Source organism: Candoia aspera, chromosome 9 (genome assembly GCF_035149785.1).
Source record: "Candoia aspera isolate rCanAsp1 chromosome 9, rCanAsp1.hap2, whole genome shotgun sequence".
Taxonomy (NCBI): Eukaryota; Metazoa; Chordata; class Lepidosauria; order Squamata; family Boidae; genus Candoia; species Candoia aspera.
In genome coordinates, this window is record NC_086161.1 from 21,266,332 (window position 1) to 21,288,873 (window position 22,542).

Here is a 22,542-nt window from a genome sequence, read left to right on the forward strand (position 1 = left end):
CCGCCTTTTTATAAAAAATACAGCCAGTCCCCAGTTTAAGAACGTCCCAGTTTAAGGACGACTCCTAGTTAAGAACTGACTGCCATGAAGACTATTATATTAAAAATTTGAGTTAAGTACAATGTTTTGGGTTAAATACCCAATACTACTTCATCTATTATTATGTTTAAGATGTTTTAGTTTATTTGCAAGTGTTTTAGATGTATAGAAAGGTAAAATATATACTATATACTATGACAAACATTTGACTAACTGATGCTAAATAACTGTTCTGACTCACATACAAATTCGACTTAAGGATAGACTTAGGAATGGAACTCATTCTTAAACTGGGGACCTGCTGTACATATTTGATCAATTCAAGATGGCAAACTTACCTAATACTCCTGCCTCTTTTCCCCACAACAGCCCTGTGAGGTTGCTTGGGTTGAGAGAGAGTGACTGGCCCAAGGTCACCCAGCCGGCTTTCATGCCTGAGGCGGGACTAGAACTCTCAATCTCCTGGTTTCTAGCCCAGCACCTTAACCACAACTAGATAGATAAAATGGGGCAACTGACTGGGTCATATACAACGCTGTTAATTGATGGAAATAGTTTAGCCCTGTGCATGGGAAAGCCTGTTTTGGCCTATGATGTTCCCACAACCCTCTAACCACCTTGATGATGCACTTAGGTTGTGAGAATGTGGCCAGAAAGAAGTTACTGATTTGTAACAGGATTTCTTCCACTTCCCATGGTTGCTAAGATTATCAGGCGTCTTTCTGATGGGCTTGATAAAAGTCTTTTTGAAAGACCAAGTAAAATATATTTACTGTAGTCCCTTCAGCAACACACACTGACAGACACAAAAATTAGGGAGACAGCGAGCTCCCTTCAGCACAAGTCATTCAGATTTGACTCGTTCTTCCCTATGTTTAAGAATTCTCTCTGGCCTATGGCTGCTTCTATTAAAAGAAAAAGGGAATAACCAATTTTAAAAAACCCAAGGTAATTTACCTTTTGCAAGACAACAGTCAGTTTGGAAAAACATCAGAATGAAAATGCAGAGGAAGCTAATGATAGGGCAGGATCCCAGTTGCTCAAACTGTTGCACATTTGGGGACTGAAGACATCGTGCCCCAAGGGAAACACTGGAAATTCCCTTTTACTCATATCAGTTTGTTCACCTTTGGATCTGATCTCATTGGTGTTGCTGATGCCTTCACCCACCATGCCGATTGCTTCATTTGTTCATTCATAAATGGTGTTATAAATACACCATATGCTGCTGGGCTCTCAGAGCTCCGCATTGAATTACAGAGGAGTCAGGGAGAGAGGAAACATTATAATTGGATAATCGCTGGCAGGAGCCTTGTTCGCAGCACACTCATGCTCACATCATTGGTGTGTACGTTACGATGTACAGTGTGCATTGAAACAGTGAACATGACATGGTGGAGGTACAGCATGACAAGATGTAATGTTTCTGAAGGATCAATTATTCAAATGATGTTGCAGAAGCTGGGAATAACCTAGCTGGGGGAAGCTGCACCAGGTGCCAAGAGACTGCAGTGCCTTTGTGTTGTAGGCGAAGGAAGACGGCTTTAGCAGAAATGTCTCAGCAGATGGCAGCATTGGGTTGACCTTGCCTGAGCTAAGCAGGGTCAGCCTGGGCCAGCATTTGGATGAGAGATCACAAGGAAATCCCAGGGCTGTAGGCTGGATTGGACCACTAAAAGAAGATGACATATTTTACCCAAGAAAATTACATGGAGTCACCAAGAGTCAATCTCAACTTAAGAGCATTTTCCCTTAGCAAAAGAAGGTCATTTCAATTATGTAAATTGAGAACATGCAATGAAATCAGATGAAAAAGAGGGCTGAAGGCAAGACAGTCCAAGGACCAAGGAGAGGGGGAGAAAAACAGCATCTTGGGAAAAGGGTAGTGCTTTGATTTGTGGGGCAAAACCTTACCCAACATTCTCCAACCTGGTATCCGGCAGAGGGATCGGACTACAACTCCCACAACTCTCAGCTACATGGCTACAGAATATAGGGGAAGATTGTGTTGCATGATGGCCTGGTTCTTCGTGGATAATGCTTATCACATGTACACAACATGCTAAACAAAGAAGTCCTGCTTGAGAACATCACACTGTCATTTTATCTCCTCCAACCCAGGTGGCTCTTTAACCAAAGCTTTAGGCTTACTATCAAACCCCCAAAGCCTAATATTGAGGGGTTACAAAAACCAGCCTAGCTTACCAAATCTCTTTTCCATAAATCCAAACGAATGGCCTTTCTTGGGAGAACGAAGCTAGAAAGCCGAGATGTTGCTGGGCCGTTCCTGCCTAACCTGCTGGAAGTTGGCGCTGTCCGCATGGATTCAGGGATAGATACTGGATCATAACAAACTGAGCTCCTCAAATCAGTCTGGGCCCTGCTCCAGGTTCATACAACACATTCAACCACAATAGGGTAAAGCTTAATGGGCAAACCCAGCCATCTTAGATGAAGCATGTCATAAGTAGGGCACATTCACTTGACTTTGTTCCTGTCATGAGTATGGAGGGTGAGCAGGGGGCCCCTATCCAGGGGGGAAAACACATGCATAGTGTAGAGGCTTTGAACCTTCCTTCAAAGAAACTCAGAGCAGACCCACCTTGAGTTTTGGGTTTATCTGTGTGGGTTTCCCATGCTCTTCCAGTCTGGCAGGATTTTCTATCTACTAGAGCATTCAATAAACACTAGAGACCAACTCACTGTCTCAGTGTGGTACTTCGCTCTATGTTAGGACAGTTCCCAAGGGATGCATCCTGCCTCCCAACATCAAATGTTTCATCTCCCCTTCTGCTGAGAAAGCATTAATGGAGATGGAAGGCATCAGAAGGTCCTACGCACCTGCACTTATAGTTCTTCCTGCCATTACTGGCTTTTCTTTAAAAAAAATGTAAACCTAAAACTCCTGAATAATTGAAGCAAAGAGGGGAGAAGAGTCCCTAAAAAGAATCGCTTGGAGCTTTTTGCTCACCTTGCTGACACTGCGTGACAGAAAGCTAGGGAAAGAAAGGGTGCTTTGCACAAGATGCTAGACTTAAACAGAGTCAGCTACTTAGTGGCCCTCTGCTTTGCACAAATCCAGCAAGGCAGGTTTGATTTATGGCTCAGTGTGATGTGCCTATCCAGGCAACCAGTGAATTTGTATACTATGGTTAAGAAAATGTGGATAGGCCTCTCCCCCTGCCACCCCAAGTCCAGCCAGATAGGAGAGGTTCAGTGGAATAAAAGGGTAAAGGGATGATTTAGAAGTAAAAACTCTCCCATTCGTTGAATGTATAATGTCCACAGTATACTGTATACCTGGTGATGTCAGTAGCTATATTTGCAAAGATCAGAATTGTGCAGACAATACAGTAGTTTTTCCTGCAACACCTTATGTAAGTGAAAGAGGGTTGACACTTTGGAGAAGTGTTGGAGAAGACTCCTGAGAATACCATGGGTAGCAAGGAAAACAAACAAATGGCTATTTGAACAAATCAACCTTGAGGCACAAATAACCAGGCTCAGATTAAGCTACTTTGAACACATTATGCGAAGACCCAGCTCTCTTGAGAAGTCTATAATTCTGGGAAAGGTGGAAGGAAAGAGAAGAAGAGGAGGGCCAGCAGCAAGGTGGAGGGACTCCGTTACAGCGGCGATGGGGGCACCTTTGGGAGACCTGAAGGACCTGGTTGGAGACAGATCCTCCTGGAGAAAATCTATCTATGAGGTCCCTCAGAGTCAACACTGACTTGATGACAGATAATCAATCAATCATTAATCAAAATGTTAGTTCTGGAAGTTGAAGTCCACATGTCTTAAAGTTGCCAAGGCTGAGAATCACCAAGCTAGATGCTGCTCTCTAGCAGGTCAGAGGGGAAGCCAAGATTCATAAAGGCTCTCCTTAATTTGACTCCAACTGACTTCATGGCTACATTTGTGTTGTTCTGACAAAAATACACAAGTGGTTTATTCTGGATGTTTTTTGTTTTCCAACTTTTCAGTCTAGCCAACAGGATTTCCTGGTGCCCCTCACCCAATTACTAACTACCCCTGATCTGGCTTGCTTTTGAGATCAGCCAAGGTTGCACTCTAGCAGCACCAAGGAAAAAGAGGTAACAATTTGGAAATTCCCTGGTGGTCTCCTTTCAGAACCCTCACCAGGCCTAATCCTGTTGAGTTTCCAGACCAAGACAAGAGAGGCAGGTGCTCAGTTTATTTTTATATTTGTTTTCCTGGTGAGTTTTGCCAGTTTTGAGGGCACATTGCTGTGTTCAGAAGGCTGGGATAGAGTAAGGATACAGTGGGTGGGTGGATCATTTACTTCACTGCCTAATACTCTTGTGGACACAGTTCATAGTAAACCATTTGAATACAACTATCATCTTAAGACATGCAGCAATGGACGCATCAAAATACTTTCACTAAATGAACCCACTGAAGCACATTAATCTTTAAAGAAGGAATAGAGGTCAATTAAATGAAGAACAATACCAGTAACGTCAGCAACGCTAATTCCCCAAGCTGACCTGTTGAATTCCACCTCCTGGCAGCAGCTGTTGGTTTTTGTTCTTTGTTTTAAATAAAGAAACCTTTGGGCCACGCATGATCTCCGAAACTGAAGAGGACCGCAGCTCTTGGCTAAGCCACAATTAGCCGGGTTCACGTGTCAGGCTAAATTAAAAAGCAGGAACATGACATTGCTGCTTAGGATAATGGCCGGATTTGCAACGCAACTCATCTGATAGACGCCGGGCGAGGTTGCCGCTCCTCGGGCGTCGACAAAGGGATTTTCCCCGCCCGGGGAGAAAGAAGCAAGCGGGACACCGTTGCCCAACTGCAGCCCGGCCGGGCCCCGCAAGCGCTGAGCCCAAATCCGCTTCTTAGGCTGTGCGCCCGCGGGCGCACTCAGGGAACCCGGCCGCGGTGGACCCGTTTCGGGCTAAGGCGGACCTTTCCGAGCACGCTCCTTCCTGCGCCCTCGGCCAGCCGCCCCTGTCCTGCTATTTGGGTCCCCGGTGGCGCCAACGCCTTCTTTCCCCTTCTTCGAAGCTAGAAGCGCCAAGCAGGCACGAACAACCCGAAGCCACCGGGGTAGCAATGAACAAGAACGGGAGATCACCCATCCCTGCAGACCGCGAGGATAACGACGGAGGGGCGCGACAAGGCTGCCGAATCTCCCGCGAGCGTCCCAGACCAGCTGGGGCTACTCGCTCCCCATCCGGCGTCCCTCTCCAGCGGCAGAGCGCCGCGCATCGCGCTCCGGGCTTGCGTTCGCGCCCCAATATCTCTGCCGGGGCGGGGGGCGAGCCAGCTTTCTCCACGGCTGGAGGGGGACCTGGACCCGGGCCGTGCCCGCCCTAGCTCGGCCCACCGAGCATGTGCAAAATGCCGTTTTTCCTCCCCCCGCCCCTTTGGGCTCAAGCACCCGTTCAGGCGGAACGCCCGCGCTGCCAACCCCCAGCTGCCCTCCTCTGCGCGGGCGCCTCCTTAAAACCTCGGCCCCGCTTCCCGGCGCCTCCTTAAGGGGCGCCCCCGGGGCGGGAGCGAGGGGGCGTGCCGTATGCAGATGAGCCGAGCCCGTGACGTGCTCTTCAGCCTCCCCCGCCGCGAGCAAAAGTTAGTGAGCCGAGCGGCTCCGGAGTTGCAGCCGCCGCCGCCGCCGCCGCCGCCGCCAGCCGGGCGAGTCTAACATGGCGCTGCGCCGGGCCGGGCCACTCCGCGGCTCAGGGGGCGAGGCCGGGGGCCCGGCGCCGGGCCTGAGAGCTCCGGGGCTGCCGCCGCTGCTCCTGCTGCTCCTGCTGCTCCCGCTGCTCCTGCTGAGTCCCGGGCAAGCTGGCGCCGCCCACGAGCCTCCCGCCCGCCGCGGCCCCGTGGTGCTGGGCATGCGGCTGGAGAGCACCGACCGGCCGCTGTCCGAGCCGGAGCTGGGGGACGCGGGCGTGCTCCAGGTGCAGGAGGGCGCCGAGATCCAGCTGCGCCTTTACGGGCTGGGCATGACCGCCCGCGCCTACCAGGCGGTGTACTTCGCCGAGGTGGCGGGCCTGCCCGGCGGCGGCAACGGCACCTCGTCCCGCGGGACCAACGCCACCTGCCCGGAGAAGACGCAGGACCTGGTGGTGCATCCCCTCCCCAGCGAGAGTCGCGCCACCTCGGCGGTGATCGCCGTGAAGGTCCAGCTGCTGCGGAAGGCCGAGCGCTCCAAGCTCTACGTGCTGTGCTCTCGGAGCGACCCCGGGCAGCCTTGGCTGCGCCTGGAGGGCAAGGATGCCTTCCTGCGCGTGGTGGAGGAGAAGAAGCACCTGCTGCCCCTTTGGCTGCAGATCATCGTCATCATCGGCCTCCTGGTGCTCTCGGGCATGTTCAGCGGGCTCAACCTGGGCCTCATGGCCCTGGACCCTATGGAGCTGCGCATTGTCCAGAACTGCGGCAGCGAGACAGAGAAGCTTTATGCCCGCAAAATTGAACCCATCCGGCGCAAGGGCAATTACTTGCTCTGCTCGCTTCTGCTGGGCAACGTCTTGGTCAACACCACCCTCACCATCCTGCTTGATGACCTCATTGGCTCTGGGCTGGTGGCTGTCATTGCCTCCACTTCTGGGATTGTGATCTTTGGGGAGATTGTGCCCCAAGCTCTCTGCTCCCGTCATGGCCTGGCTGTGGGTGCCAATACAATCATTCTCACCAAGGTCTTCATGCTCTTAACCTTTCCTATTTCCTACCCCATCAGCAAGCTCCTAGACTTCGTGTTGGGCCAGGAAATTGGCACAGTCTACAACCGGGAGAAGCTGGTGGAGATGCTGAAGATCACTGAACCTTACAATGATCTGGTGAAGGAGGAGCTGAACATGATCCAGGGGGCACTGGAGCTTAGGACCAAGACAGTGGAGGATGTCATGACGCCCCTTCATGACTGCTTCATGATCAACAGTGATGCCATCTTAGATTTCAACACCATGTCTGAAATCATGGAAAGTGGCTATACCCGTATACCAGTCTTTGAGGAGGAACGGTCCAACATTGTGGATATCCTGTACATCAAAGACTTGGCCTTTGTGGACCCCGATGACTGTACCACCCTGAAGACAATCACAAAGTTCTACAACCACCCTGTCCATTTTGTCTTCCATGACACCAAGCTGGATGCCATGCTGGAGGAATTCAAAAAGGGTAAGTCAAGGTGGAAGGTTGTGCATCGGTACTGGTGTGGGCAAGGTGCTTTTTGCTGCCAAGGGCATGTTTTGCAAAGATGCAGGGTCTTCTGTGATTACGCATACCTCCAGAATCATACGGAGCGTGCTCTTAAATCCTGGCGGCGGGGATGCAACAGGGCCACCTCCTTCTAGGCAAGGCTTCTGATGCAGAATGTTATGGCCAAATCCAGCAAAAGGGTTCGGAGGGTCTTATGCTCACTATGATGCCTGGAATTCATTTGTCCCATGGACTCTGTTCACACGTTGTCACAGCCTTTGTGCACCTTTGGCTGATGATTTCATGGGAAAGCCGCCTCGGTGGCAAATAATTATAAACTTAGGTTGACTTCTTAGAACTACAGAGCCCAGCCAGTTGTGGCTTATAAAAGGCAAATAATAGCTTGAGGCGATGTGTGAACCCAGTCCTTCACACATCACGTATTAACAGCAGAAGTGTTTTCAGAAAAAGGCCCGTGGGGATGGCTGGGCTTATTTTCTTGAGCCAGCTTTGCAGCCCCGTCCTACGTATGTTTGTTCAGACATAAGTTCTGCTGACTTAGCAGAACGGGCGAGAGAAAAGCAGAATTGTTGGCTGGTGTTACTTGGATGTCAACAGCCTGCAAAGGGACTCTCCCAGCTGCTGTGCAGTAATCTAGAAGCAGGCAGATGTGTGCAATCCCTCAACGGAGGGGGAAAAGCAACTCCTACTTTTTAAACTAATCTGTCAGCGGTTCTCTTTTGCAAGGTGTGTTTTTCACTTGCTGGAAAACAAGTGAGCTGATCAAGTAGAATGAAAGTGAGAAAGAAAATCCTTCCGGAATGAGATCCTTCCGGTGTTGGGCCAGATTTAGTGGGTGAAGGGCCAGGAAACTGCATCCGACTCCTCTAGCATGCCCTGAGTAGTTTTGCCCACAGACAAGGTGTGCGTTTAATAAACCGTGCTGGCTTTTTTGTTGCTCTTCCATTGCCAAAGGAATGTTTCTAACGCTTCCCACAGAAGGATCAGGAAACATGCGTTACAATGAAATAATGCTATTAAACACCAGACCCTTCCCCACATCGATTTCATGTCTAGATTTTGCACAGCAATATGAAATAGGAATACATCATGTATATAAACAAGGGGAAAAGGTTGTGGGTCATTAGGTTTTTTTTTAACTGTAAGTCATGAAACTTTTCCCTGTATTTGCAGTCCAAACAGGGTCATGGGACTACTGTACAAATCTTGGCACAACTGTAGGAGCAAAAGTGAAACTATAGCATATATATGTACTTTGTGGTTTCCATGGAGAGAAATGCACTCCTTGCTTTCTGGTGGAGCGTGTGAGTCAAAAGCAAATGGGCTCTGATTTACCACATTTGGGTGTAGCCAGTTGCCCTGACCACTTCAATGTGTTTAGCATGACAATGACCCATTGGAACCAGAGCATCAGGCCTTTGGTGAATGCCCATATTGAATAAACCTCCCCCGTTGAGTAGACATCAACAGCCTAACCATGAGTAATTCAAAGTTTTTGACTCCAGTCCTGAATGTACTCTTTAGTTTATTCTCTAAACTTAATCTCATTAAACAAATGAAATTTAATTCTGAATATATTCAGTATATTAGGGGTATTTCTTTTCCTTCCTTCCTCTCTCCCTTCCTCCCTCCCTCCCTTCCCTCCCTCCCTACCAAGCTCCACACATGAAATTTGAATGGCAAACTGACCACCTTCCCACCATTGTTCACCTGGAATTGGTATTTGGAGATATGCTGTCCCCAACCTACATTTAGGATTGAGTGTTATTTCAGTGACAGGTCTTGGGGTAATGGGTTCCACTAGTTAATTATGTGCTGTGTAAAGAAGCATTTCCTGTTATCTGTTCTAAATCTTTTTCTTATCAGCCCCTGTTTAGAGAAGGAGAAAACTTCTCTTTGTCCACTTTCTCCATGCCATACATAATGTTAAAGTCCTCAATCATTTCCCCCTAAGTTGCGTTTTTTTTAAAGCTTAAGACTCCCAAAGATTCTAGATTTTTTTTTTTTTTTTTTAGAAAAGGTGTTTGGAGCCTTCTGATTGTTCTGGTTGCCCTTAAAGGTTTCCCTTGACATTAAGTCCAGTCGTGTCCGACTCTAGGGGGCGGTGCTCATCTCCGTTTCAAAGCCGAAGAGCCGGCGTTTGTCCATAGACACTTCCGTGGTCATGTGGCCTGCATGACTAAACGGAATGCCGTTACCTGTCCGCCGAAGCAATACCTATTAATCAACTCACATTTGCATGTTTTTGAACTGCTAGGTTGGCAGGAGCTGGGACTGGCAATGGGAGCTCACCCCGCCTTGCGGATTCGAACTGCCGACCTTCCGATCGGCAAGCTCAGCAGCTCAGCGGTTTAACCCGCAGTGCCACCGCGTCCCTTGTCCCTGGTTGCCCTATTCTGCACTTTTTCCAGCTTCGTTCCATCCTTTTTTTCCAAAGCAGCAACCAGAACTATACATAATATCTCTGATGTTAGAATACATTACAGCGTTACAGTTACAGCATTACAGTTCTGCTTCTAACTTTTACTAATGATCCCTTGCATGGATTTTTTCATAGGTGCTACACACTAATGTCTTCATTTGATTCTAAGATCTTTTTTTTTTCTGACTAGTTTTGCACACAGTTCAGCCCCACTGAAGAGAATGTGTGAAGCTAGGGGATTTGCCCCAGCATGCATCACTTTACACTTATAAATTAAACTGCAGATGCAAAGCAGTCAGGGTGTAAGCCATTACCAATAATGTGGAAGTTAACATAACTTTGGATGCAGTTTTTGGGATATTCTATAGAAAAGTAAAGAATAGGTTTGGGGAATGAGATTCTTCTTTTGAAAGAAGATTTGTGGGTAGAAGTTTTGGGTTAGTTTTAAAAAAAACCTCAGCTTGATTATAGAGCCAACAGTGATCAGATAAAATTGCTCAGAGATGAGAAGACTATTCTTGTTCTGTGAGTCGCTGGTTAATGCCCATCCATCAGCTTTCCTTCATATTGGCATGGATTTTCCTTGGCTGTAATTCTAGGCTATCGGAAGAAATGAACAGATAGGGTCTAACCAGCTTTTCTCAACCTTTTGACCCTGGAGGAGCCCTTGAATTATTTTCCAGGCCTCAGGGAACCCCTGTACATTCAGGTTCAAACAGAGACCAGAAGTCACAAAATTATTATATTTGTTTCATGGGTAGGCCTGTATAGATGCTCTAACAGTGCTCTTAAACTAAAAATGAAGCATGAAACTTACCTCTTTAATGTGAAGTTGCCTGAACTTGAAATAATTTTTTAAATAAATTTTGATCTCCCAGGGAACCCCTAGGGACCTGTCGTGGAACCCTCGGGTGCCACCGAACCCTGGTTGAGAAACCCTGGTCTCAACTGTCTGTGCAAACTTCTCTGATGGCAAAAGGAACAAATCTGGACAGATATGATGTTCCCTTGTTTCCATTCTATTGAAAACTGTTCACAAGAAAATTACGTCGAGAAAGCTTCCTCGGCCATCTGCTTGCTCTCCTTTGGGATGCATCTCAGCTTAGGGAATAACAGATAGTGGACAGGCACATCCTGGACAAAGGTATCTTTGTGTGGCTGGGCTTACCCATTCCACTAAGCCATAAATGTGATGTTTTGGGTTAGCATGTTGCATCAACACAGCTTTGTATGTAAACCACAGTTTACAGCTTAACACTGTGCTAATGTCCCCACTTTGCCTTGAATAATGATTAAACTGAAACAAATCACAGTATTGCAGAATATGTGAACCCACCCAGAAGATAATTCTTTAATTATTTCCATTCCAGAAATGCAATATCAGGAGAATATAAACCTTTGAATGTATATACAGTAATCTATAGGCTACTAAAATTCTCATTGTGTTTGTCTGTCTGTACCCTCAAACGGGGTATCGTACTGCAACAATTTTGAATCAAGGTACCCCAAATCCGCTTAATTTAAAGAATGCATAAAAAATCCAGGACCCATTACTCCTGTAGAATAGAAATTTCCACAGTGTTCGTACTAGTTTTATTCACAAAGCTGTGGCCATTGCAGCGTCCCCTCAGTGATCGTGATTTCTGATGGTCCCTGCAGCTTCCCACAAGCAAAGTCAGTGGGGAAGCCAGCAGGAAGTCAAAAGTCGCTCCCGCTCCCACTGCTTTTTGTCCACCCGTGGCCACTCTGATTATCTGTTTAGGTAAGTATATATTGACTTATTATTGAAGTTCATTTGCCCCTACAATTATTTTTCTATTTGCAATATATACCCTTCTTAGATGATCATGGGACCATCCAGCATAGTGGAAAAAGAAATATGATCAGCCTAAAATTAATGTTCATTCTGGTCACATCAGACTACACTACCTTTCTCTCAGAGGATGACCCAATGGGTCAAAGAGTTGTCTAATATACTGTAATAGCATCTTCTAATCTGGTGCCTCCAGATATTTTGGGCATGCTGTCCTGGAGTTATGGGAGCTGAAGTTGAATACATCTCTGTACGTAAGGATGAATGCTATGGTTCCCAAATCTGTGCCATGGCACCACAAGGCACTGCTGCAAACACAGGGGTGCTATGGGATATTTTAATTTTCAAAGGTTATTTGACATCTGTTGGATACTCTGCAAATTGCTAGCCTAGTATCGCTGTGTTTCTCTCCAAAATTTAAAATATCCTGCACCATTCCTGTGAGTTCTCTGCTTCTGTTAAGCCCACAGTTCCGAAACTGGAGTGTGCAATGCACAATTTGGGAACTACAGGGCACCATGAAAAACATTACTAAGGGCACCATGAACAGATAACATTTGGGGACCTCTGGATATAATGCTGTGAAACTTCTGGCATCAATTGACTGAGCTTGCAAGGTGATCCAGGGAAATAAATAATTTGTAATCTAACTTCTGAAAGAGAAAGGAAAGTGGTCTTCTTTGCTGGGGTTGAAAACCTTGCATGTTCAAGGAAGCTAAAACATTATCTGAAAGAAGTCATACTGGAGAAAGAAGGCTCTTCAGAAGGAGCTGATGAAGAATAAGGCTTAAGAAAGAGAGCAGAGATGAGATGGTATTTAGCAAGACGCTAATTAGACAGAGCAGGAGGTGATGAAGTTTCTCCTTGCTTAAGATCAGACGAAGTGCGTTAAGAAGAAAATAGGTTGGGAAGGTAGTTCAAGATTGGAAATTGACTGAAAGTATTGCAAGAGAGCCGTTGTGACCTGAAGAGAGGATATCCAAGGAAGCAAACGGAGCGGATATCCAAGGAAGCCTGGAGTTGAAATAAGGTAGTAGAAGACAACTTGGACTGGAGCTAAGTGTGGTTAGAAGGAAAGAAGGAAGAAGCAGAGAAATGGGATGGGCAAGCCTAGAGGTTCTGCACACTGTTCCTGGGATCCATTGGCCTTGTTTGGGGAATACAAAGTTATCCAGTCCTTAAGAAGGTTAAGAAGTCATTAGGGTGTCACATAAACACCATAACTCATTGAACCTCAAAAACGAACACCAGGGACTGCATGGGGCTAAAGTGTATTGTGCAAACATGGAAGGAATGGTTGATGGAGTGCTAACCCTCTTTCTCTGCTCTGGAGCAGACAAAACCTTAGAATAGTCCTGGCATTTGGGGCTGTATCAGGCCCTCCATCTGACTCCTCCTCAGGTTCGTCCTGCGCACAAGAAGGGGTAGACAAGGCACAGAAAGCAGATGGGTGGGTAAGACCCCTGTCTGACTTTACCCCAGTGTCAGCCCTTCAAGGTAGGCCAGACTTGAACACCAAAGTTACGAATACTAAAACTACTTTTATTAGTTACGGTAACAGAAGCTTGCAACTCTGAATGTGCTTCCCCGCTCCCTGCCTTTATCCTAAAGCAAACTAGGGAGTCTCATGTCTGAGATGCTTCCTCAAATTTCATTTCTGCTTTGGACTCAGATTTCTCTTACCTGACCATTGCCTTGGCTGTGGCTCTTCCTCCTGTTCCTCAAGGTTATTCTCACAGTCCGTTACACCCAGTGTTTCTCAACCTTGGGAACTTTAAGATGTGTGGAGTTCAACTCCCAGAATACCCCAGCCAGCCCGCTGAGGTATTCTGAGAGTTGAAGTCCACGCATCTTGATGTTGCTAAGGTTGAGAAACACTGCTTTACCCTGTCATTTTATTACTCTTACTTCTTATCCCCCACCCAACCAAATACCACAATAAAGTTGCCTTCAAGCCTCCCTTGCCACAGACTTCAGAGATGGCTGCTGCTCCAGGATTGGCCAGACACCAGCAGTCATGTCCTGCATGTGCCCAGAGGTGAGTTAATTGTCTTTGGGAGGGTCTGACTTGATCCATGGTGATGGCCAAAGTCACTGAAGCACAAATGAGCCAACAGCAGTTTAGCCCGACACGTAATGCAAACTCAGCCAGGTGCTCACATGTTCTGCATATATTGAACATACATTGATGCTTGTCCAAGATTCTTTTTTTTTTTCTTTCAAAAAGAGACTCCTAATTTGGCCACCTTCCATTTCCAGCTACTTAGGAATTTCAGAAGTTAACCTGCAGCACACTTGGTGCTGCTGGGATGGAACCATGCTCTTTAAAAAGGGTCAGAGCTTGCATCCCATCATAGCAGTGTTTGTTTCCTTGAAATCATGAGATCCTTCAGACCCCTTTGGCTGCATGAGATGGTCCGGTTCACATCACAGACTTAGGCCTAACTTGGGATCAGAGAGCAGAGTTGTGTTCTCAGAGCCTGCTTTTCCCAAATGGATAAGTCACGCTGGCTTAAGCAGTATTTGTCTGAAACCAAGCAAGACAGTGTCTGGTTTCCCAGAGCACACTGACCAATTTTATTTAAGCTTACTCCATCATGTTGTGCAAACATGCCTGTGTGTGTGTGTGCGCGTGTGTGTATTTTAATAGCTTACTGAGTGACTAGGATCCTGTGCTTTGGAGCTTACTCAAAGTCTGCAGCAAATATACTGCAAAGGCATCTTGCATAAACTTGGAAAAAGTAGAGGACAAGCTCATAAGTGAAGAGTGTATGTCCACCAGCTATAAGTCAATCGGAGAGGGCTTGTGATAGGCACTAGATGATTTGAGGGGGGGGTGAGTCCAGACAGGGGACAAACAAATAGTAGCTGCTCGGAATGCAGTTTGAGCCAAGTATTCCTAGCATGCAATCCTGTGGCAGATGACAGTAATGTTAAAAGAGTAATGCAGAACATGCGTGGAATGCTGCTCCCTCTTCATCTGTGAGCAGTTCAGTCTCAGGGGCATGAATACCTGCCAGTTTATAGTCTAAGTCTTGGACAATCCCAGCACTTGCGGTTTCTGAAACTAAGCACTCCTTTCAGAATATATCTCCAGCTGCTTTCCCAATATTGCGGAATGAGGGAGGGGGGGGAGGGTGTTTCAAATTTTTGAAAGTAAAATAAATCTCTTCTAGATTTTTTGTGGGTCTGTGACACATTGGATTGCACCAGAATTGATGGCCCTCTGCATAGTGAATCTAACAGTTTTTCCAATTCTAGCTGGGAAGGATGGGAATTGTAGTTGACCAGAGCTGGAGGGTGCTGGGCTCGAAAAGGCTGGGATCATCTGTTGTATTTTAATCAGGAGGCTCCCTTTATGGATAACGTCATTCATATAGTTTCATCACTAGGTGGTGCTAGATTTAGTTCAGAGTTTGTGCATGCTGTTTGCCATAGACTGGAAACTGGTAGCTCTCAGGCCAAACGCATCCTACTTGATCATCCCAACTGCCTGGTCATCCTACCTGCCTGCCACCTATTGAGGGGGTGCCGGGGGAGCATCTCAACTGAATTTCTCCCCAAGACCCATTCCAACTATTAGACAGAAACTCAAAGAATCATTTCCCCAGGATTTACCCAGTTTTGTGTCTTTGGAAAGATCCAGGACTGGTGTCAGATTCTTCGGCAGCTGCCTAAAACCAGAGTGATCCTTTTCTAGGCACAGTTCTTAGAATCTCTTTAGCAAAATGTAGGGAGAAAATGGAGCCTCAAGAATTCCAACATTCTAAAAACTGAACCATTTCCCATCTAGAACCGTCCTCTGTACATTAGGGTAGAGAAGTTTTGATTTTCTAATAGTCTTCCTGTGATCTGTTGGGTCTTTGCACTAATAATGGAGAAACTTGCAATGGGTTGTTTACCTAATTGTCTCCTGGATCTTGGTTAACCTGGGAACCAACTCTTACATTGCAACATTGGCGGGCACTTAAAGGCCCTCCTCGATGGGAGCCACCTGAGCTGCTCTAATCTGGGATTGAAATGAGCCTGTGAAAGAAGCAAGGCTGCCACTTTGGCCCAGCCCATTGAGATCCAAGAGAAGTGCTGGGGAGAAGCTAGTCAAACCAGTCCAATTCCCCAGCCCAACTGTTAAGCCTTCCATGATGCTTGGAACCAAGGATCTTCTCACCCTACTTTGTAATCTGGGGCCATCAGTGTCTTCCTGTAATCTCCTTTGGAAGGCAAAAAAAATCAGAGGGAATGTATACTGCCTTGAGCTCTTTGGAAGATCTGTAGGCTAAGAATAAGTAAATGAAAATAATACAGTGTGCTTAGGGAGAAACTTTCCGTTTCCCAGTCTTCTGCAGTTGAGAGGTTGGGAAAACAGACTTGACCCTATTTGTTGAATTCATCACTTCTTGGTGCCAGTACTTTTAAATTCAGCAGAATCCAGAATCTCTCCTGAGCCTAAATTGGAATAATTTTTTGAAGAGACTGACTCATTCATTCCTTCTTCCTTAGCTTCCCCCCCATATGTCTCCCTATCCTTCCTGGTCTTTTCCCAACCTTAACACCAGAAGAAGCTTTTCCAACTCTGTGGCCTTTTCTCTTGATTCCAACCCTTTAGCATTCTAGTGTTGGGTTCAGAAAAGCTTGGCCAGCATGACACTGGGGTTGTTTCAGCCTTTGCCCTTGCATGACAGGGAGATAGCTGTTCACTTTAGAACATTTCTGGTCCAGGGCAGTTAAGAGATGCTCAGCATAAGAGCTTCTAAGGTTAGGTGCTGCATGGAGCCTTTGTAACACTCTATTAATCTCTGAGCCTTTGGGAGGAGCAGCAGGGCACCCAAGCAGATCTCTGTTTCAGAACTTGTTTGCTTAGGGTTGTGTCTCTTGTAAGCTGTAGCCCTGTGAATACACACACGTACTTCTTAGAAGGCTGCCTGTCAGCTGTGCTGACCATGACAACTGTGTGTGCTTCAGAGGTGGGTTAACTTGTACGCTTGCCAACCAGAAAACAGCATTCCTTTTCCCAACTAGGTGTATTCCAGATGTATTGGATTCCAGGTCCCATGATTCTCCAACCAGCATGGCTTTTAGACAGCTCCACCTGTATTTCCTTGGGTAGAGTTCCTGGTCGTTCATGGATCACCCTGCGATTCCTGGTCTGCCATTCTTAATAAGACATAATCCACTTGTAAAAGTGCTCAGATTGACTCCTTGCATTGCTGTTCCCCAGCAGATGCACACTTACCCTCTGGTAGAGCAGTAGGACATCAAGGGATGATTGCAGGATGCCACTGTCATCACGTGAAGATTGCAGGAAATGTTTTGAAATACAGGAGGGATGTGGATCAGCAGTTACAGAAAAATGATCTTCTGTATGCCCTAGGGTTTTATGTTTTAATTGGGGTGCATTGCTGTAGGAAAGTTTCCCGAAATGTAGGCTATGCTCACACAGTGCATTTCACCCTGTGTCCAGTAGCAAAGCATAACGATTGTGCTTACCTAAATGTGCTCAGACAAATAAACCATATAATGGTTTCACATGATGGCCTGATTTGTGCATCAAGCTAAGACAGCGCCCAGGTTGAACAACAAACAATGCAACCCCAGGTTAGGCTAATCTACTGTGTTGCGCAAGCCGAGTCATAAAGATCCATTATGGGTTTGTATTCTCAGGAAATTCACGCTACAACCTTTCCTGTACTCTCAGGTCAGAGAAGGAATCCTAGGGTTTACATCTCTGGCCTGCACAGACCTAGACAATCATTAGATGGCAACAAGAAGATGCTGGCCTATTTTGTACTATCGTTGTGAGGTTGGAATAGACACAAAGGCCTTCTGGAAAGTAAGCTATTATGGCAGAGAAACTAGAACAGAGCATTGATTACATCCAGAAATGAGGTCAGCATTGCTCATATGTAAATTGAAACACGATAATGGTTAAGGCAACAGGCTAGAAACCAGGAGACCATGAGTTCTAGTTCTGCCTTAGAAGCGTGATGACAGTCATTCTCTCTCAGCCCCAGGAAAAATATAGGAACTCAGTCGTAGCTGGAACATTCTCTCCAAATAATGATCATGGTGCATAAGCTGGGCAAGTATGGTTTGGTCTAGTGGTTAAGGTGCTGGGCTAGAAACCAGGAGACTGAGAAGCCGGCTGGGTGACCTTGGGCCAGTCCCTCCCTCTCAGCCCAAGAGCCAATCAGATGTGGTATGAGAGTTCTAGTCCTGCCTTAGGCGTGGAAGTCGGCTGGGTGACCTTGGGCCAGTCCCTCCCTCTCAGCCCAACTCACCTCACAGGGTTGCTGTTGTGGAGAAAACTGGAGGAGGAGGAAGGAGTATTAGGTATGTTTGCCGCCATGAGTTATTTATAATAAAAAATAATAAAGGCAATAGAAAATAAATAAATAAATAAAATAAACTTTGATTTAGGATTTTTTTTAAGAGGGGAGATCTGACAAGCCTGCTAAGCTGATTTCTAGGACTAGAATCTGAGCCAGCCAAGGGATTAAAATTTGCTAGTTGTTTTTGTTATCACTTTGTGGCTGTAGGGCAATCCAATTTTGAAGATGCTGGGAAGAAGTCAAAACATCTCTTGAGGGGCAAGTATATAATAGCTGCATAAATGCAAGCGGCCCTCCATTCTTTTACTGCTCGCAGCCTTGAACTGCTCCACGTACTTTTGGTGAGGACAACATTGGGAAAGTTCTCTGGATTTGAATATGAAACCTGTTGATATGGTTTCACTTGCTTTCACTGTAGCCTTGTCCAATTTATTACCTTCCAGATCTGTTGGGGTGAACCTCCCATCCCCAGCTGTGGAAGATGGACCCCAATACAGGCTGTATTGTATTGCATCCACCACATCTTTTGTATTGTATTCTGTCTACCGCATCTGGAATGTACAAGCTGGTGCATTCCAGATGTGGTGCATTGCAGCTCCCACTGTAAGACAGTGTTTCTCAGCCTTGCAAGTTTAAGATGGGTGGACTTCAACTCCCAGTCCACTCGTCTTAAACTTGGCAAGGTTGAGAAACCCTGCAGTAAGAGATGACTGGATCCTGTCTCTATTCTACTGGTTGTAGGTTGATAAAGCCCATTGTTTAATTTCTGAGCCTTGCAGTGCGATGTGCAAACTGTCCAAGGATTCGCTGTCAAAAGTAGGAACAATTATTGTCCTCCATTGCTGGTTTTCTTACTCATCTACCCCAAGCCTTCTCTTTAATATATTAAAAAAAAGTTTAAATTTGGGGAAATTTAGCATTGCAGGTAGCCCTTGTTTAGCGGCTGCCTTGTTTAGCGACCATTTGCAGTTACGACGGTGATGGAAAAGTCACTTCGCAACCAATCCTCCCATTGACAATCTTCGCAGGTCTGTAAAGCAAAGGAAAACTGAAGGAATATTGTAAGCACTGTCGTGGTTTCACTTAGTGACTGCTTTGCTTATGAGTTGCCAGTCCCCATTGTGGTCACTATACGAGGATGTCCTGTATAGATTTATGTGATCCAGTTCTGAGTAAAAATAATCAGCAAAGTGAAAGATGTGAGTGGCAAAGGAAACATAAAGGGAAGAAAACATGTTCCCTGCTGATTCTAGTTTTTATTTTCTGGAATCACCATTCTGACATCCTTGCAAGCGTGCACTGGGGCAGTGACGGCGAACCTATGACACGTGTGTGAAAGGTGACATGCCACAAAGTTTTGGGTGACGTGTCAGTGTTCATCAACACCTGACAACAACTATTTTCCCTGTAAAAAAGTGAACAAAAGGCACTGCAGCTCCCCCACCCACCGATTCCCCCCCCATCTCTGCCCTTTTGGCTGCCCTGCACCCTGCCTTGTGGGGCGGCAAGCAGCCCCAGACCCACATGGCTGCTTGCCACAACCTGGGAAGCCACAGTCACCACAGCCACCCTCGCCGCCTCTGAGCCCCCTGATGCCCTGCCTTCCGCCAGCCCAGCTCACCTGGCTGTCTTCTGACTCCCTCTTGCGCAAAGCTGGTTCCTGCAGAAGCCGTTTGCAATTTGTACAAGGGGGTGCCTTTGAGCGAAGGGGCGTGCTTTGGCTGGCTTTGTGCAAAGCTTTTGCGGGGGGGGGGGCGGTTGACGCGCCAGCAGAATCAAGTTAGGCATTTTCCAAATTTTTGACCTGCCAAGCCCAAAAGGTTCGCCATCACAGCGCTGGTGGGTCGGTGGGTTTAAAGCAAGCCCCTGCTGCTGTGAGCTTGCAGTCTAAGTTGCCTGGCGCAGTGAGGCAGGGTGGTGAGCGGGCAGCAGCAGCGTCTCTTTTTCAAGTTACAGTCCTTAAAATAAGCAACTGGGAGAAAACTGGTCAAATTAGCCAAAAGGTTGGCCACCAGCCAAGGGGATCGATGCTTCTGCTTGTCTTCACTGCCTTTGCTGGGATCTTTTCTTTATTAAGGTTCTTATTTTTTTGTCCTCCTTTTCTTCTGCTTTTTTGGCAAAAAAAGCAGGATGATGCCAACACACAGCAAGGGAGAAAGATGCTCTTATTCTGTCCCATGTGTAGTTTTATCCTCCTCTCATTTTATCCACTTATCAGCCCTGTCACGTGGTCTAGGCTTCAAGCCATTTGTGGCCAAAGATTTGAACCCCGACCTTAATTCTCTTTCTCTGCTCTTCTGCAATAACCCTCAAAGCCTCATGCAAAAGTTGAAAACAGTAGCTCAGGTTTGCAATCCTCGCTGGGACAGAAAACCCACAAGCATTGTGGCAAGTCTATTTTATTTTTGCAGATCAATCCTCAAGGCTGATGTTTTCCATCCGGTAGCAATACGCTGTGTAATGCACCTCCCTTTCAATTCCACCCTTTTCCTTTCAAAGCAGTGTTTCTCAACCTTGTCAGCTTTAAGATGTGTGGACTTCAACTCCCAGAATTCACATCTTAAAGGTTGAGAAACACTGCTTTGAAAGTAAAGATCATTTACCAGCACTTGAAGTTGCACTGGTCTCTCCCCAACTGAAGAAGCAGAGCAGATTTGGGCATGTTTGAGGTGGGCCCAGCCTCCTGGGTTAGTATGTATTGGAGAGACTGGCTTTTACTGGTGCTTGAGAACCACTGATCAGCTTGTTGAAGATTGCAGGGTTGATAGAGAAGGACTTTGCTTGCTCTTGGTCTATCCCCAGTCCAAGTTTTAGCATTGTGCAAGAAGGAGAAAAATGATCTCCTGCTGGGTTTCATTTATCCGTGAGACGATGATGCTGGTAGAGCCAATGGGAATTGTAATCCAAGGGGAAGGGGCTGGGGAAGGTTGTCTTAGCTGGAGTTGCAAGTGCTTTGGATCTCATCTGAGCAAGAACGTCTCTGCTGTTTGTGAAATCACGCATTCTGCCCAAGCTCGAAAAAGTTGCAACGCTTTAAGAGTCAAGTTGAAGGCCTGCTGGCTGTAATGATTTCATTAAAGCAGCTGCGTCTCTCTCTCTTTTCCCCCCACACTTACGTGGAAACCTGAAAAAAGATACTTGTGATTTAGTGAACGGCAGAGTGGTGCTGGCTTTGCTCTGTGCTTAAAGCACTTTTATGGCATGAGGTGAGAAGTGTGCAGAGCTTTGCTCATCTGAGCCCGCTGAGTTTTTCTAGATCCACCAAGGCTGGAGAGGGGCTGCCAACGAAGACAGAAGAAAAGGGGATTCTGGCTGAGTTGGGGGGTTTTGCTGCTTTCCCTTTCAAAGGATGTTTTGAACGGGGTAAGATAAATTGCCCTTGTGCCCAAGCAGGCGCTTTCACAAGGGAATTAATTCCTGCATTCTGCTGGGGCAGAAATCTGATAGCGTGGGATAAGATTCCTCGAAGGGGAGTCATTGTAATTCCTCCAAATGTGGGGGAGTGTTTACGTGTTGCTCTTCATGTGCGGCGGATGGAGCCACAACCCTGCCACTTCGGTCTGCTGCTGAGAAAGATTTTGTTTGCCTGGGGTGACTCGCCTATATTTACGTAAAATACTTGGTCATCGCTCCTTGTTTGAAAGGCATTTTTTAAAGCAGTTTACAGTGCAGACTCCTTCTTCCCCCCACCCGCAAAACAATAGTCCAAAACAATTTTAAGACCACAGAGCAGCCACGAAACTATAAAAACCCACCAGCAGCATTAACAATAGAGCTGAATTTGGGGGAATTATAACTGGGGGGTCAAAACAGTCAAGAGGGTGGCCATCTTGACTGTTTTGACCCCCAAGCTGCAACATAAAATGTGGGATACACCGTTTGTTGTTCCACTTTACTCTTCCAAAATTCACCATTTTTTTCCTGTCTCTCCCTTTTGTCAATTTTCCAATTAACCGAATGAGGCTTGCTCAGTCTCCTTTCTTCACTGAAGAGGCCTGGTTCTTGTTGAGTTGCTTTGAGGGAATTGCTATGAACTCAACACAAAGCTACCTAGATCTATGAACTTAGGACGCTTGTTGTTACCTTCCTCTTATTTCTCAGGGTCCCATTTTGGCTATGAGATTCAGCCCCTGAGCTTTCTTTAGCGGGCATTCTGGATATATGGATTTCAATTCCCAGAATTCTCAGCAGGGACCATACTAGCTGGGAATTCTGGGAGTTGAAGTCCACCTATGCAGCAGCCACCTGGTTGGGGAGTTGGGTTGTCATACCTGCATGGCTAAAGTAGGAGAAGGGAATTGGTGTTGGAAAATGGCATGGCTTGAAAATGCTTTACCGACCACAAAAGGTTCTCCAGTGTTTCTCTCATCACCTGCTCCTAACTGGTAGTAATTGAACAAAACTACTTTTCCAACCTGGAACCCTTCAGAGCTGTGTTACCTGGGTGTTGACAGAGTTGCAGTCCAAGCCCATTTGCAGAAGGCTGGCTTGGAAAGCATGGCCCATGTCCTTTGAGTCATGATGGTTACTAAGAATATCACTTCCTGCTGTCCAGTGGGCCAGCCCTTCTCAGTACAACAAAAGTGGCTATCTGTTACATTGACATGTGCGATCCTGGCCTTACCAGCTGCTTCCAGAAGCCAGCTCCAATTTGTTTGGCAGTAAATCAACAGCCCATCAAAAGTGAAATGTCTTAGCCCTTCCCTGTTTGCATAACTTGGCCATATTGCTGCCGGCCGGCTTTGTTG

At 46.5% G+C, this 22,542-nt stretch overlaps 1 protein-coding gene across 2 annotated transcripts in view; it reads left to right on the forward strand.

The window, feature by feature from the left end:
- The first annotated feature begins 5,679 nt into the window (after positions 1 to 5,679).
- Positions 5,680 to 22,542, forward strand: part of CNNM4 (cyclin and CBS domain divalent metal cation transport mediator 4) — a 64,000-nt gene continuing 47,137 nt past the window's right edge. For both annotated transcript variants that reach the window (XM_063310885.1, XM_063310886.1), the window contains exon 1: positions 5,680 to 7,188. In XM_063310885.1, coding sequence (XP_063166955.1) covers positions 5,712 to 7,188 — 1,477 coding nt within the window. In that variant the 5' untranslated portion in view covers positions 5,680 to 5,711. The remainder of the gene's footprint in view (positions 7,189 to 22,542) is intronic.